The sequence below is a fragment of the Panthera onca genome, chromosome B3 (genome assembly GCF_046562875.1).
Source record: "Panthera onca isolate mPanOnc1 chromosome B3, mPanOnc1 haplotype 2, whole genome shotgun sequence".
In the NCBI taxonomy this organism is placed as follows: Eukaryota; Metazoa; Chordata; class Mammalia; order Carnivora; family Felidae; genus Panthera; species Panthera onca.
The window spans coordinates 144,904,473-144,920,303 of NC_138344.1; the positions used below are offsets into that span (position 1 = coordinate 144,904,473).

Consider the following 15,831-nt stretch of genomic DNA (forward strand, 5'->3'; position numbering starts at 1 on the left):
CGTCACCCCAAGGTGGGTGGGCCCAGTGTTTAGGAACAGCCAGTCAGGAAGGTTTAGGGCCCACTGTTGAGGAAGCCTGTGGGGCTGGAGCAGAGCCAGGAGGTCGGGGAGGCCTTGTGGGGCACAGGGGTCACCGGGGCTCACAGAAAAAGAGATGGGGAGCAGAGGTTTTGAGCAGAGAGTGGGTGTGGTCTCACCCACCTCCTTAAAGGCTCCCCAGGATGCTGTGCCCAGAGCCGACTGAAGGGGGAGGCCGTGGTTGCAGAACCTCCATTAGGGGCTACTGCAGTGAATACGATGTTGGCAGAGATGGGGCTTGGGCAGCACAGGCCGTGGAGGGTAGTTTTTGACTCTGGACAAACTGCCGAGGTAGTGGGGACAGGAGGTCTGGTGGATAGGACGGGTGCCGACGAGACCAAGCAGGGGTCAAGGCTGACTCCCGGTTGACTGAACTGTGTGAATGAGGGAGCAAATGAATAACGGAAAACCCAGCACTCCCGCACACCCCGTCACCAGCCCCCCCCTCCCCCCCCCCCCCCCTTCCTGGAGCCCATCCCCACCGCCTGGAAGAAAGGGCCGAGGGGTGGGCCCTTGAGCAGCACCGCCCCTCTGCTGGCGCTGGCCGAGGTGCTGAAGCCACAGCGCCTGCTGCGGTTTGAGCGCTCCCGGCCTGGGCCCCTCTGGGCTCCTCCTGGCGTGGGGTGCTAGGCAGGGGTGGGCAGACAGCAGAAGGGGCAGTGGGGCTGGCACAGTGAGGGTCCCCGTTCTACAGGGAGCCGGCCGGACTGCCAGTCCCCCTCTCTACTTGAACAAACCCTGATCCCACAGTGCCCTGAGGGATCACCCTGTGGGGGTGACCGTCTTTGGCTCCTGCTCCTGCCCCCAGGCTGGGAGCGCCCAGGTGAGGGCCCCCTCCATCCCGCAGCTCCACCACTGCACTCCTGAGGCCACCGAGGCCAGGCCCTGGGGGCAAAGGGGGCGAAGAGGCAGCAGGACATAGGGGTTCTTGATCATAGGGGCACAGACTCTCCATCCAGACTGCCTGGGACGAATTCTGGCCTGTTTTCTCATCTTCAAAATCGTGATCACAAGAACACTCCTATATTGTCAAGTGGGTAAAAGGGAGTCTGGTCCACAGTAGATGCTAGGGTTTGCTAGCTGCCTTCCTGCCAGCACTCAGATGCCCCTGTAGGACGGCTGGTGCGAAGGCGGCCTTCTTCTCCCGGCCGGAAGGCTGCCCTCAGAGCCGAGGAGTGGGAGACCACAGCCTCACCAGGAGCTTCCCTCATGGACACGGCTGGGCTGTCATCCCCGGCTGCTCTCCTGAGGCATCCTTCCCCCACTATAGACACCAGCCCAGCCTCTGCAGGGGTGCCGAGGGGAGTCTGCTGAGCTGATCAGGCGTGCAGAAGCATGGGAGGGTCTCAAGGCCCCGTTCAGATGCAGAGGGAAGGCTCTTTCTCTCTCCACTCCTGGAGGGAGTGAGGGTCTGTCCCATGCTGAGGTGGTCCTAGTGCGTGGGCCTCGGATCATTTGACTGCAGGCACTCTGACACTTTCTTATCTCCTTAGCAGATATTAACAGCCAGGGTTAAAACCATGCAAAGGGATATAAAGTGGAAGTGAAAGCCTCTCCCTGGCTCCACCCTCTCCTCTTCCCAGAGGCAAAGGCTGTTACCAGTCTCTGTGTTTCTCCGAGGAAGGGTCCAAGGCTTTATGGGCAGAAATCTCTAGAAAGACAAACCTGACCGTGCCATACACGTGTCGGGGGCATCTTTCCAAGAGGTCCCAGGTTTCACCTGCGTCCACTATCATGGAGGACCCATGTTAGAATTCGTTGTCCACTTCCCTACTGGTCCAGCTTTCCACCAGCACAGAGAGGCCTGCTGCGTGCTCGTTCTCGGGGGTGCACCGTGGGGGGGGGGGGAGTGGGGGTGCCTTCCCAGCTCTCCAGTTGCTGGCTAAAAGGACTGGCCCCTTCTTTTAAAGGCTGGCTTGGGGTGGAGCTGGAGGCCAGCCACAGGGCGTTGGGCCCAGGACGGACTCATCTGTGTGTGGAGTGGGACCAGGGGGGTTCCGAAGGTCCCCAGCAATCCCGGAGACTCGGTGTGCTGGGCTCAGGGTTCTCCGCGCCTGAGGCAGGAATCTGACCCCTCCAGCCCAATGTCCTCCTGCCTCCCTGAAATATTGCCACGTGGGGTCTGATTGGAGGCCGAGTCCAGCAATTAATCCCGTCAGAACTCCGTTCAATTGCAGGGGGTTTTCTGTTTTGCTCCCTTGGCCTAGATTTCCCCAGGGACAGCTCTGACCGGCGCTGCGTGCCTGGTAAATTAAACGTTAAAAAAATCTCCACGATGACTTTAATCAATCCACTGAGATGGCGGGCGGCCTCCTCCCAGAAGAGCCGGGTCCACTGGAGGGAGCCCCCCCACCCCCAGGCTCGGGTCTTGGAGGAGGGGGGCAGGACAGTTCTCTCCAGTGCCTGCCTGAGGGGGAGGGGAGAAGATGGGGGTCTCCAGGGTGGCCTGCTGGAGCACAGCCCTTCCTAAACCCAGACCATAGGAGCCCAGAAGAGGGGGCTGGAGAGGGGGAGTGAGGGCGACCCTGGCCCCTCTTATAGCTGGTCCTGATCTCTGCCCCAGGCCAGGGCTGGCCATGGGGGCAGGGAGGGGGTCAGCTCCTCCCAGGGTCTCTCTCCTGACCCAAAACCTGGGTGGGGGCGGGGTGCCGGCAATTGCTGGCCCAGTGGCCCACAGATAAGGTGTTTATGATGTGCCTGTTAGGTGCGGTCAGGTGGAAACACTGTCCTTCAGCTGCCATCTGTGGGAGTCAGGGGAGGAACCTGGGGAGGCAGGAGGGTCTCCTGGTCCCTAGGGGAGTTGGGGGCTGGGGAGACTCCGTGATCCTTCCATGGGGCAGAGAGGAGGGTCTGGCTGGCCCCATGGTAGCACCCTAGCCACGCTGCTGCGTCCTGCAGTCTAAGCACCAGGGCCTCTGGAGGGGGCAGCCCTCTGACCTCCAGGCCCCCTAGCTCTCCAGGCTTCTCCCCTAGCAGCTTACCTTCCAGGTCCTGTTCAAGGCCCGTCCCCCAGCTCTGTCCCTTGACACCTCCCCCATAACTCCCAAAGACCTTCCTCAGGGGCCCAGGTGATTTAGGCAACCTGGTCTCTTCACTTAACTCCTCCCCAGGGGCTGCGCACAGAGGAGCCACAGGTCTGGCTGGGAGTTGGAATCCGGGCAGATCTACCCTGGATCCGAGTGGACACGACTCGACACCGACCACAATTTGGCCCTGCCAGGAGACTAGCGGGAATCCCCCAGTCCGCAGGGAGTTACTGGAGGGGCCAGAGGGGTCGGTCAGAGGGGAGGAGCTGCTGGTGCTGGGGGGCTGGCCTTGGAGGTCCATAGGCCGAGGCTGGGGCGTGGGATGGGTGCTTCCCAGCAGCCGCCCCAGACGGGGGCGTTCTGGAGCACGGGCAGGATGCGGTGCACAAGGCCACTGGGCTCCCTACGCGTCTCCGGGGCCTGGGAGCCCCGGGACGGATCGGATCAAAGGGGGAAGAGCCGAGATACGTCTCCAGTCGGCAGAGGTTTACGAGAGCCCCGCTCAGCGCCTCCCCCGCCCCCGGCCCTGCGCTCCCGGGCCGGCGCATCCGGCAGGGGCCTACGAGGCAAGGAATGCGGGCCCAGGCGGGGTCCCCGCGCCCCCACCCTCCGCCCCACAGCAAGCGGGCCTCGGGTTCCCCGCGCCCCTCCTCCTCGGGTGCGCCCGGCCGGGCGTTTGGCTCGCCGGCCCGGCGGAGGGGGCGCTGTCGGCGCGAGCGGGCGGGCGGGCGGGGCCGGAGCGCGGGGGCGCGCGGCGCGAGCGCAGGGGCCGCGGAGGACCGGGGGCCTGGCGGGCGGCCCTGCGCGGTGCGGGGCGCGGCGGCGGCGGGAGCGCGGCCAGTGAGCGCGCGAGCGGGGAGGCGGCGGCGGCGGCGGCGGCGGCGGCGGCGGCGGCGGCGGCGGCGGGAGGAGCTCCTGGCCGCTCCCCGCGCTCAGCTCCTCCATGGCGCTGCCCGGGCCGCCAGAGCCGCCCCGCGGCGCGCCCCGCAAGGTGCCCAGCCTGCTGGAGATGGGGGCGCTCTGCCTGGACTCGGAGGTCATCCTGGGCTTCACCAGCCACCTCCTGCGGCGGCGAGCCAAGGTGAGGGCCGGGCGGCGGGACGCGCCGGCGGCGGAAGCGCTGTCCCGCGACTTTGCGGCGCGGCTCCCGCGGCCGAGGGTGCGGCGCCGGGAGGGAGGCAGCGGGTCACGAGCAGCGTCCCGCAGGCCGGCCCAGGGACTCGCTGCCGCACTTTACCCCGCTGCCGGCGCCCCGGTCTCCCACTGAGGAGGCTGCGTCCTGGCCGAGGCAGCCAGCGGAGCGGAGAGAGCAGCGCAGGGACTCCGGATCCCACGGCGCGCCTGGCTGGGGGTCGGGGGCCTGGCGGCCGACCCTGAGTCCCTGAGGTGACTCCAGGTCCTGCCGGGCTGTGTGCGCCCCCCCCTCCCCGGGAACCCGGTGTGGGGCGTGAGCGTGTGCACCCCGAGCGCCGCGGCGGCGCGGACAACTGAAGTTGCGGGCGTGGCCGGCCCGGGCGTCGGACCCGGGCGCTCGGCATCAGTGTGTTCCCGCGGGTGACTGTGGGGAGTGTGTGTGTGTGTGTGTGGGGGGGCAGAGCCGCACTTCCCGGGCCCGGGTGTGTGTTGCGTCCCGGACTAGTTGAGGGGCGGGCAACCGGGCTGTTGGCTGGCGATGCGGCGTGGGGAGTGCCCCGCGGTACCCAGAGGCGGACGGGGGCTGCCGCCTTTTTCCTTCGGGAGGCTGAGATGAGATGGGAGAGGGGAAGAGCTTCGGCCCCCGGGTCGGCGGGAAAGGGCTGGGGGCTGTGGGTTTGCGGAGTGAGAGTGGGGACCCCCTGCCCACTTTATCCCGCCCCCGCCCCCGCCCCGCCCACGGTCAGAAATGACTCGGAAAGCCGGGCGGGGGGGGGGGGGCGTGTGTTACGATGCACTGCTCCTTTTTGGGGAGTGCGTGCGTGGGCAGGGAGGACCTTCCAAGTAAAAGGGTGGTGGGCAAAACGTAATGAAGGAGGGGTCGCTTGGAGGGGCCCAGGCGAGGCGAGGAGCAGTTCTTATCTGTGTGAGCGTTCGTGTGCGCGGGGAGCCGCGCGGGCCGGGGTCTCCGACTGGACCCCGGCCCGCCAGCCGGCCCTTTCTCTGGCTGGGCTCCTCTAGGTTCCCGGGGCGCGTCTTCTTGCCCAGGACTCGTGGCGCCCGGTGTCTCTCCAGCCTCGGGGCGGAGAGCGCGCGGCGGCCAGCAGGGGGCGCTCGCGTCACGGGAAGCCCGCGGCCGCGCCCTCAGAGCGCGACCCGGGATTTCTGGCTGCGCGGGAGCCTAGACCCCCAGCCGCCTGCGCCTCACATCGAGGCGACTCTTAGGCCGGTCTGGAGCGGGAGCAACCGGTCGCCGAGATGGGGGGCGACCTCTCAGCCGGAGACAAACAGGCAATTAATTCCGCAGCTAAGTTCCCATCTGCCACTGACAACAGGTCCCGCGCACACGCCCGGGGCCAGCCGCGCCACCTCCTCCCGCTTCCCGGGCGCACAGCGCGCACACGCACCGTCCTGCACACGCGCGGCTGCAAAGACACGCGTGCCGCTTGCAGACTCGCCTAGAGAGAGACCCTCTGGCCCAGGCACTGCACGTTCCGAGGTGCGGACCGCGGCGAAACTCACCTACGTGCGACTGTTAGACCCGAAGGGCGACCAGCGACACGAGGAGTGCGCTGTATTTGCAGGAAAAAGCGAGTGGGAGTCTGGGCCGGGGTTCAGCCCCTTCCTCGTCCCGCCTAGCACCGTGACCTTGGGCGAGACCTTCTCTGCGACCTCAGTTTCCTCTCCTGTTACGTGAGGAGTGGGTCGGTGCCTCCCAGGAGACGCGCAGACCCCACTGTCCCGGGAGAGGAGCAGGAAGGCGCATGCGCGCAAGTGTACCGAGTATCTCACGGGGGCCCCCAGCGCCCCTCCTTCGGGCCGGGACTCGCCTAACAGGTCGGGGTCCTTGGAGTGGGAGGGGCCGCGCGGCGGAGAGGGCTCCCTCCCCCACGCGCAGCCGTGCGGAGGGCTTAGGCGGGGCGGGACGGCCTTCCCGGAGCCCCGCTCCGCCGGCCCCGCCCCCGGGGCCCCGCCCCCGCCCCGCCCCGCCCTCGCCTCCCCTGCACGCCCGCCGCCGCGGCCGCCGCCGCCACCGCCGCCACCGCCGCCGTCGTCGCGCGCTCTCCTCCCACACGCCCGCGCCGCCAACTTCGGAGCGGCCGGCCGGACCATGGGGGCGCCCCGGGGCCGGATCACGTAGCTTCGGCGACCCCGGAGAGCCCTCGCGGCCCGCAGCGCCCTCCCGGCCCTTCCGGCGTCCAGGCCATGGGCGGCCGCGGCTCCCCGCTGTGCACAGCACCACCCGCGGTACGCGCGGCCGGGCCCCGAGAGGGAGGCGGGCGGCGGGGCGCCAGCCGGCGCCCCGAGACGGAGTCCGGGACGCCGAGGATGCTCGCGGGGTGCGCTGCGCCCCCTGGGGGCCGGGCCTGGAGCGGAACGCTGGGGGCGCCGGGCCCCCTGCTGGGAGGGACCCCGATCCGGACCTCCCCGGGTGGAAGGAGAGGGCGGGCGGCAGGTTCGCGCCCCGCGCTCCGAACTTTGTCGCGTGCCTCACTCCGGGGCCGGGACACGCTGAGATCTGGAGTCACTGGTGCTGGGTCCCGGGGTGGCACTGCTCAGGGGCCCAGGCTCACGTCCCCTTCTGCCCCCACCCCCCGCAGGTGGCCGAGGGCGGCCCGGCCCGCGAGCCGCTGCAGCTGTTGGAGGTGTCCCCCCGCAAGAGGCTGCCCAACGGGCCCGAGCAGGACCCATGCGGCAGCCGCCCTGCGCCCGAGGGCGCCGGTGCGGGCGCAGAGCAGGGCCACTCGGCCGGCGGGGGCGGCTGGTGCCGCCACTGCCACACGAAGCTCGCCGAGCTCAAGCGACAGGCGTGGAAGCTGGTCAGCGGGCCCGGAACACCCCTCCGGGTAAGTGAGCCTTTCTCGGACCCGCTTCTCCGGGCAGGGCCCGTGCCGGCTTTGGGGAGACCTCGGGAACCCCGGAGGGAGGCGAGGTTCCGCCGAGTGTTTTCTGCCTCGTTCCTTCCCTTCTCCGGGCCTCGGTTTCCCCTTCTGTAACGCGGTGCGTGTGGGTTGTAGCAGTTCATCCTAAGAGGCTCCGCGGTGGGATTGGAGGCCCGTAGGGCAGGCGCTTCTCCCCGGAGCCACAGATGTCGCACAGCTGGAACCGCAGTCTGTGTTTGGGAGGGGGAGGGGAGAGAGGGAGCCGGCAGGGACTCCACCCAGGGCGGGACAGCTCCTGCCCCGCCGGCAGCCAGAGGTTACTCGGTGCGCGGTCGCCCTTGGGGCCCCCGGGCCCCCAGCCAGGTGTCTGGAAATTGCACACCCGGGGCAGGAGGGCTTGGAGGACCAGAGGGTGGGCCTGCCGCTGTGAGGGGGGCCCTGCCCGCCCCCCTCCCCGGGTGGTGAGTGAGAATGGTGTGTGGGACATGGCCTGGGGCTTTGCTAACCTTAGGCAGTGGCCACCCTTTTGGGAACCGAGTGCCTGGGCCCCAGCCGCCTAGGTGTTTGCCCTGGGAGAGGGCTCTGCCAGATTCTCCAGCCAATGGGCTTGCCCTGGTCTTGGAAGGAGCTGGGACCATTGTTCAAGGAACAATGAGCGCTGGAAGTTTGCAAAGCCTGGGAAGGTGGGGGTCTCCAGAGGAAGCCCTTCCCGCCAGACCTTCAGTCTTTTTGAAAGCCTTCTTGGGAAGTCGCACAATCCCCATTGAATCTAAATATAGGTCTCTAAGGGGGCTTAGAAGTCTGGGGTGGGGGCCAGACCCTGGGTTCCAGGGGTCCCCTGGTGTTCCTGTCTCTGCCAGGTGGGGGAAGGGAGGGGAGTCTCGTTTCTGTCCTGGGCGCACCCTTTCTCCGGTGGGGAGAGGGGACCTGCGGCCTGCCCCCCGGGGTGGGGCTGGACCCTCCTCACTTGCTGCTCCGGGCAGCGTGAAGGCTTTCCAAGCTCTGTGCCCCAGATGGCCTGCATCTGGTCGAAAAGACAGCAGAGGACCTTCAGGGCCCCACGAGAGGGTGGTTTGGGACAGACTTCCGGGGGTCTGTCAGAGCTGCCCAGCCATCTTATTACCCCATTAGGGGAAACTGAGGCCAGAGAGAGGAGTGGCTTCCGTGGCTGGTGGTGCTGGGCATGTTGGCCAGCTGGTTGCAGGTGGGTGGGGGATCCCAGTGGAGAGAGACAGAGGCCCTCATCAAGGGGGGGCGTGGCTCACTGGTCTCCTCCTGCTGATGCTGAGCAGGGAAGCGTCCTGACCACCCAGAGGGCTCACCTGCCCCCTGCCCCGGCCTGTCCTGGGTTTGGCAGTAGCCCTCAGTGCCAGGTGGGGGCTCACCCCCTTTCCTGGCCATCCTTGGTACCCAGTGGCATGCTCACCCAGCAGACCAGGGTCCCCTGCTTTGTTCCTGCTCTGCGGCCCCTCCCCCGCCGTGTTTCCTCCTCTGTCAGATGAATGAAGTCTTCCGGGGCCATTCTGGGAGCGAGGTCCAACCTGTAGAGTGCTGTGCCCACGGGAGGGAAGGCCCCATGATCCACTGTTTCTCCCCAGAGGGTGGAAACCCTCCAGGCCCTTGGGCTGAGCCACCCACGCCCAGGGACCTAGGGGTTTGGGCCTGAGACCTCTGGACCTTGGTAGGCGTCATTGTCCTGTGAAGCCCAGGCTCTCCCTGGCGTCCTGGCCCACAACTTCCTTCAGGGAAGGCTGGGGAGTTGGTGCGTAGGGCACGTGCACGGACCTGCTTCTGCTTTCGGTTTGAGAGGTAGCTGGGGAGGGGGTGGGGGCTGTGTGTGATTGGCTTCGGTGAGCCCAGTCCTCCTCAGAGTCTGGCCCACGGTCCAGGGAAGCACTGGGCTTTGTTCTGAGGCCAGAAAGACACTGGGCGGTGGGGCTGGAGCCGGACTGGAGCCTGGCTATCGGAGGCCCTCACCCTGGGGGTCCCTGCTTGATCTCGGTGTAGAGAAAGGCTTGAGAAGGTGGAGGGACTTTGATCTTTCCGCCGGCTCAAGGTCACCCCATTTTCTGCCCTTGGCATCCCCGCCAGGGCTCCGCCCAGCTGGCTCCTTGCCCACCCTCCCACCAGCAGATGGCTCCCTGCTCTGGGACCTCAGGCAGGTTTGTTGAGATCCGGGACCATCTGTGTACCCATTTCACAGGTGGGTAGAACAGTGCCAGCACAGGGCGGCTCGAACCCCTTAGCCCTTGCTGCTCTTGCCGGGACGTGGGCCTCGAGGGTCATTCTGTGCCCGGGTCTTTGGTGCCCGTGGGGTCGAGTGGGGCATTTGGAGCCTTGCCCAGCCATCAGGTGTTCCGGGTGTAAGGCCCTCCTCTCCTTTGCTGCTGTGTCCTCTTTTCAATCTGTGTCTTCCTCAGTTTCCCCGTCCGGGGAGTGAAGGTGACCGTAGTCCCCACCCAGGGACAACATTCTCGTGGAGTGGTTAGGACTGTGTCCTGATGCCCCCAGAGGGCATGGGAGGGTTGGAGCCTGGGAGACTGTCCTTACCCGAACCAAGAAGGGCAGTGGGCCTGGGTGTGGAGCGGACGGCCAGATGGGGGCCTCCAGGCTGGGCACCCCTCTCAGCCCCCTTCAGCTCTCGCCAGGTTCCCCAGATGAACCCTTCAGGACCCTTTCACGGACTCTTCCCACTGTGGGCCCAGCTACAGATACCCTTCTCATCCCCAGGTGATCTGGCCAGTTCCCTGCTCTGATCTCCCTGTGCCCCTCCCGGGTGCCCCTATCTCTGAAAAATCTGCCGGGGGCTCGCAACATGTCCCTCGAAGGGACCAAACCTGGGCCTTCCTCTTCTGCCGCAGCTGAGTGCCCCCCAGCGTAGCCACTGGCCGCTGTGTCCCCCTTCCCCCGAGGCAGAAGCTGGGGCCGCGTCCACACTGTTCGGTTTTCTCACCCGCTGCCTCGCACTGGTCAGCGAGTTCCTGCAGACCCCTGTCAGCATCCCTTCTGTCCCTTCCCGATGCCTGCCCGCCCCCAGCTCCCACCCTCAGTGCAGCCAGGAGGGACCTCTCATCAGGAGGGGTCTCTGCCAGTCCCAGTGCTGCTGTCCTGGCCCCATCAGACGGAGGTTCACTGAAAGGGACACCCCTGCCCACAGAGGCCACTCTGCCTGAAGGCCCCATCCTGTCCGTCACCCCAGGTGGTTTCTCATAGGCATTCCTTTTGCAGACCCCCGGCCCTCGTCCTCCCCTGTCTCCGTCCTCCCCCGTCCCCATCCTCCCCCGTCCCCCGTCCTCCCCCGGCCCCCGTCCTCCCCCCGGCCTCTGTCCTCCCCCGGCCTCTGTCCTCCCCCGTCTCCGTCCTCCCCGGCCCCCGTCCTCCCCCGTCCCCGTCCTCCCCCGTCCCCGTCCTCCCCCCGCCCCGTCTTCCCCCAGCCGCGTCCTCCCCCGGCCCCCATCCTCCCCTGTCCTCGTCCTCCCCCGGCTCCCGTCCTCCCCTGTCCTCGTCCTCCCCCGGCCCCCGTCCTCCCCCCGGCCTCTGTCCTCCCCCGGCCCCCGTCCTCCCCCGGCCCCGTCCTCCCCCGGCTCCCGTCCTCCCCTGTCCTCGTCCTCCCCCGGCCCCCATCCTCCCCCGGCCCCCGTCCTCCCTCGGCCCCGTCCTCCCCCGGCCCCCGTCCTCCCCATGCTCACATGGCAGAACTACGCAGCCCGAGTCGCCAGCGCCCCCGGTACTGGTGCCTGCACTGCTGACTGTGGCTGGGAGACTCAGCCTGCGCGGACTGGCTTCCCTCCACGTTCATGGCTCTGACTGCTCCTCCAGGGTCACTGAGCCTCCCTCCCCCATACCCCACCCCACTCTGGAGGGCCACCCGACCCGGGCCTTTCTCGGCCCTTTCCACACCCCTTGGCCACTGTGCTGCCCCTAGGCCGGGAGCTCTGTCCAGGCAGGCCTGGGGTCTGGGTGACCCCTGTACGTTTGTTGAATGACTGAGTGAGCCACCCCTCTGTGTTCACCCCCATGGCTGTTGGGCTGGATTCCTGCTCTCCCCTCCCCCACCCGGGTGGCAGCCCCCATGGAGGATGGCCATCCTAACTCCCCTTGCAGCAGCGGGGGCAGGGCTCTTGCTTGGGGACACATCCCAACTGCCATCCAGGTGCATCACACAGAGGTGACCACTTCACCAGAGACCCCATGACCTTCAACGCGTCGGTACCGGTGTGGGATTGATTAGCGCCCCCTGTTGAGGGAAAGGGATCGATTCTCATTCGGCTCTTGGAAACCTCTTGCTCACCTGGCAGGGGGTCCCACCCTCCTGCCCCCCACCCCCACCCACCCACCATGAGCTCCACAGCCACTGCCGAGGTCCCTGCCCACCGGTGCAGCCCCAGGCATGGGCTAGCTCACAGTTTGCACCAAGCTGGACAGTCGGTCTGAAGGCTGCTGGGGAGGCCGTGGCTTCCTGTCCAGTGCACGGCTCAGGGGCGACAGAAGTAGGCTCCTAAGGCTGGAGTTCTGGAGAGCCTCCTGCTTCTCTCTGGGGTCTGGCTTGGGGGTGGGGTTCTGCCAGCTCGACATTCAGCTGTCACTCCCCCGCCAGGAAGCCTTCTGAGTCCCCTGGGTGCTCCGTGTCCATGGCCCCCAGCTCTGACTGCACTGCCCTGCAACAGTGGGCCCCTGGGTCTGCTGTCCCAGCTGCCCTGTGGTCCCGGGAGGGCAGGGGCTGAGCTCAGCTGGCGTGGGACGTTTGCTGCGTGCGGTCAGGGTCCCTGAACCCCTGGTTCCCACGCTGTCGGGAGCCTGGCCTGGGCTCCACCTGTTTCTGGGGCCGCCCCCATGCCAGGACCAGGGTGTCTGCCTTGGGGCTCCACAGGGCAGGGCAGGAGGCCTCAGCAGAGCACCCCCACTGAGCCAGGTGTTGGCAGGCTCTGGAGGCGGCTGGGGAGGGGCTGGGGAGGTGTGAGAGGGGCGGGAGCTCCCTGGGGCTGGTCTCCCATCTGGCAGGGGCCCCGGTGATGACTCAGCTGGGAAGGGATCCGTCTGTGGGCCTCGGAGGCTCCCAGGCCACTCTGGGGGACCGGGCCTGTGCCGGGGGAGGGAGGGGGGGCGGTTAGGTCTCTGTGAGATTTCAGCTGGCCCCTCCTCCCTGGGATAGACGGTGGTGCAGCCAGTGCCCCCTGGTATACTTGGGTCCAGTAATGGAATGACAGGGTCCTTGTGCCTGTCTCATCTCCTTGCTGGTCCAGGGCTTCAGGGAGTGAGGGTGGGCAGTGCGGGTGGGGTTGAGCTGAAGGGCTGTCAACCCCTGCCTTCTGGGCACCAGCCACAAGCAGAGATGGGGCTTCGGGAGCTGGCCTTGGTGCCGGCCAGTCCCTGTGTCTCGTGGGAGGGAGCACGAGGGGCGTCCCGCTACAGTCAGAGGTGGGGCCGAGCCAGGGGCGTGTGTAGGGAGATCGGCCTTGCTGCCTGTCTGCTGAGAGTGAGAGGTGGAGGGTCAGGGAGGGAGGCCACAGGTCACCCCCCCGCCGGGCTGCTCAGAGCCTTGCCGCAAGACCTGTGATGGTTTGGGATGGGCCGAGGAAATGCATCTGGGGCCTTTTCCTGGGTCCCTTGATCCCTCGAGTGTCATGGAAGGATCTCATTTGGGAGTCAGAAGAGCCGGTCCTTATTTTAAATAGCAAGGCAACTGTAGTTTCCCTTTTCCTATGCCTGCGGGGAAGCTCAGGCCAGTGGATTCTTCAGCTTCCGCCAATGACATGGGCATGTTCTCTTGTGTCTTTTGGGAATTGATCATTCCTATTTGTTCTAAAGCAACTGTCTCTAGTCACGTGGTTTTGTATCTGCCGTCTGCTGAGTAGTTCTTGAAAGCCGTGGCCGGTGCTTTGTGCAAAAAGGTGTGGAGTGTGAGTAAATGAATAGAATAGACGTGGATTGAGTGTCCCCTTGGCCTGTGTGGCCTCTGTCTGCTCCTTCACTCCCTGGGAACAGAGCAGGATTCTATGGGGGGCCGGGGGGAGTGGAGTTGAGGCCAGGCTGTCCCCTGGGTTCCCGGAGGCAGCCAGGCTAGGTGGCTGGGCCTCTGGGAGCCACTCCTTTTTAAAAATTTTTTTAAGTTTATTTATTTTTTGAGAAAGAGAGAGATAGAGCTTGAGCAGGGGAGGGGCAGAGAGAGAGGGAGACACAGAATCCAAAGCAGGCTCCAGGCTCTGAGCTGTCAGCACAGAGCCTGATGCGGGGCTTGAACCCATGAACTGAGGTCGTGACCCGACCCGAAGTCGGATGCTCAACCCCCTGAGTCCCCCAGGTGCCCCGGGGAGCCACACCTTTTACTTTACTGCTGAACTCTGAGCTCTGAGCTCTCCCTTCCCACGACGGGAGGAGGGGTGCGTGGTGGCTGGAGACGCTCCCCTGCGGGAGGGAACCCCGGGCGTGGCACCACTGCCTGAAGTGGGAGCCTGGGGCATCAGCCCTTTGCAGGGTCTCTGCTTCCCCATCTGCGAACAGGGTCCTGGGGCCGAGTGCCCTGCTCCCCCGGGTTAAAAGGGGGCATTTTCACTTCCAGTGTCACATTTTGTGGCTGGGGGATCCCCTGTGGGGCTGGGGTGGCTTGAGGGCTATCTGCAGGGGTCCGGGTGCCCTGTGGGTGGGGGGCTCCCCGCCAGCATCCCAGGCTTCAGTTGTGGGGGCTGGGCTGGGGGCAGGGGTGGGTGGGCTCAGAGGGCGCCTGCGGCTGACAGATTGATGGTCCCGCCGGGCCCGGTGCTGGCCTTCTGCACTCACCTCTGACCCCGTGATGGATGCTGGCCCACCCGTCCCTGAAGGTCCCTGTCCACCCCTCACAGCCATGATGCCAGGCCACCTGGAACCCCCACCGGCCCCACAAACTCGGCCCGTCTAAAACCTGAGAGATTGTCTGGGAGCCATTTTGGCTTGGCTTGCTTGGTGGTCACCCAAGCAAGTGCAGCCACGGGCCCTCCTGGTCTCGTCGCTGGGGGCCCCTCTCCTTGCCCCGTCCCTTCCCGAGCTCTCGTCATGTTGGGCCCCAGCCGTGCCTCCCAAGCTCGGTGGTCTGATCCAAGAGCCCCTCAGGCTCATGTGGCCGGTGAGGAGCGTGGTTTGTGGCCGGCTGGGTGTCTGTGGAGACGGGTCTGAGGGGACTCATCCGGCCGGCGCGGTGGGCCAGTGGGGAGCCTGGGGGGGTGCCTGGCAGTCTGGGCGCCGGATCTCGAGATGATGCTGGGACCCGTCCTGTCCCGTGTCTGTCCTCTCTGCTGGGTGATGGGTGAGGAGGGCTGGCTGGGTCTGTGCTGTGGGATCCCTCCTCTCAGAACGCCCCTGGGGCTTGGTTAGGTCAGGGGCTGGGGTGCACACCACCCTGGGCTGTGGGGTGGTGCTTTGGGAAGGGGGAGTGGGGACAGGGAGCCGGGCAGACGGGAGGGCCGATGCCTGCGAGCCGTCGGCTGACCTCTGTCTGAGCAAAACACGCTTAACTCCACCACCCCACGTGGTGAGGGAGGAAACAGCACGCGTGGGGGTGAGTGACCCTCCCATGTCTGTGCTCATAACGGAAGTGCTGTGGGGCTGGGAGAGAGGACTCTGGAAAGGGGCATCCAGGAGGGCCTCCTGGACGAGGTGGCATTCGATCTCAGAACTAGCCCCACAGAGATGGGGTGAGGGCCTTCAGGGATGGCCTTCTGGGGTGGGGATGCCTGTCTCGGGATGCCAGGTAGAGGAAAGAGGGGAAAGGGGATGAGGTTGAAGGTCAGGAGGTGGGGAGCGGACTCGCCCTCCAGCCCTGGAGCTGAGCTTGGGGCCCGGGATCCCCTGGAAGTCCTTCCACGAGAGCGCTGCAGCCCTGGGTCCCCCTGGCGGCCTCATCGGAGGGGCCTGGTGGCTGGGTGCACATCTGGGCTGGCCACCCGCACGCAGAGGTTCCCATCAGGAGAACTTGGGAGGCCCGGGGCCAGCTGAGGGGCACGGGCTCCACTCCGTTTCAGCGGCCGCCTCCTCTGGCTGGGCCGCCCAGGGCAGCGCCCGGCCTCCCTGGGGCTCTGGGCCCTCCTGAGTGGCCCTGAGAGTGTGCTGTGGCCCGTGGCTCAGATGAGGAGAATGGGGTCCAGGAGAGCAGCAGCTCACCCCCACAGAGTTGGACTGAAAGCCGTGTCTGGGTGAGCTCCAGCCCCCCCGAAGCGTGTGCAGAGCCGCCTCTGAGTGGGGAGCGCCCCCAGGAAGCCAGCCTGTCCACGCCGCTCCCCACCCCCCAGCCGAGGCCGTCCTGCTGGTCAGGCTGTTAGCCGTCAGGGTCCCCGCCACCCTCACGTGGCGTTGTGGCACCGGGCGGAGGACAGGGGAGGCCATTGAAGGGAGGGGGTCTCAATGAACTAGTGTGTGCCCCGAGCTGTCCAGCTGGCTGGTGCCTGGCACAGGGCCTTGGGGACGGGTGCCAGTCGGCGCCGGGTGGGCCGGGCAGCACCCCCCGCTCCCCCACGCCACCCCCCCGGCAGAGGAGGGGAGCCTGTGTCAGCTATGGGGCCTTCGGAACTGCAGCCTGGTGGGACCGGATCGGTGTCCGGGGTTCTGGCTGGCGGGTGGGGGAGGGTCTGGCCCGGGGGTGTGCAGTCTTCCTGTCTTCCCGCCGGACCCAGGGGATGTGGGTGGGCAGGGCCTCTGGCTGAGAGTTGGGCCCTCGGCCAGGTGCGTGGCGGGTGGAGGCA

The 15,831-nt window shown here is 66.7% G+C and overlaps 1 protein-coding gene across 4 annotated transcripts in view; it reads left to right on the forward strand.

The window, feature by feature from the left end:
• The first annotated feature begins 5,977 nt into the window (after nt 1-5,977).
• KIF26A (kinesin family member 26A) overlaps nt 5,978-15,831 on the forward strand; it is a 41,566-nt gene continuing 31,712 nt past the window's right edge. For 2 of the 4 annotated variants that reach the window (XM_081796004.1, XM_081796005.1), the window contains exons 1-2: nt 5,978-6,577; nt 6,839-7,084. In XM_081796004.1, the coding sequence (XP_081652130.1) occupies nt 6,002-6,577; nt 6,839-7,084 (822 nt within the window). In that variant the 5' untranslated portion in view covers nt 5,978-6,001. The remainder of the gene's footprint in view (nt 6,578-6,838; nt 7,085-15,831) is intronic. The other 2 variants (XM_081796006.1, XM_081796007.1) reach the window with 1 other exon arrangement.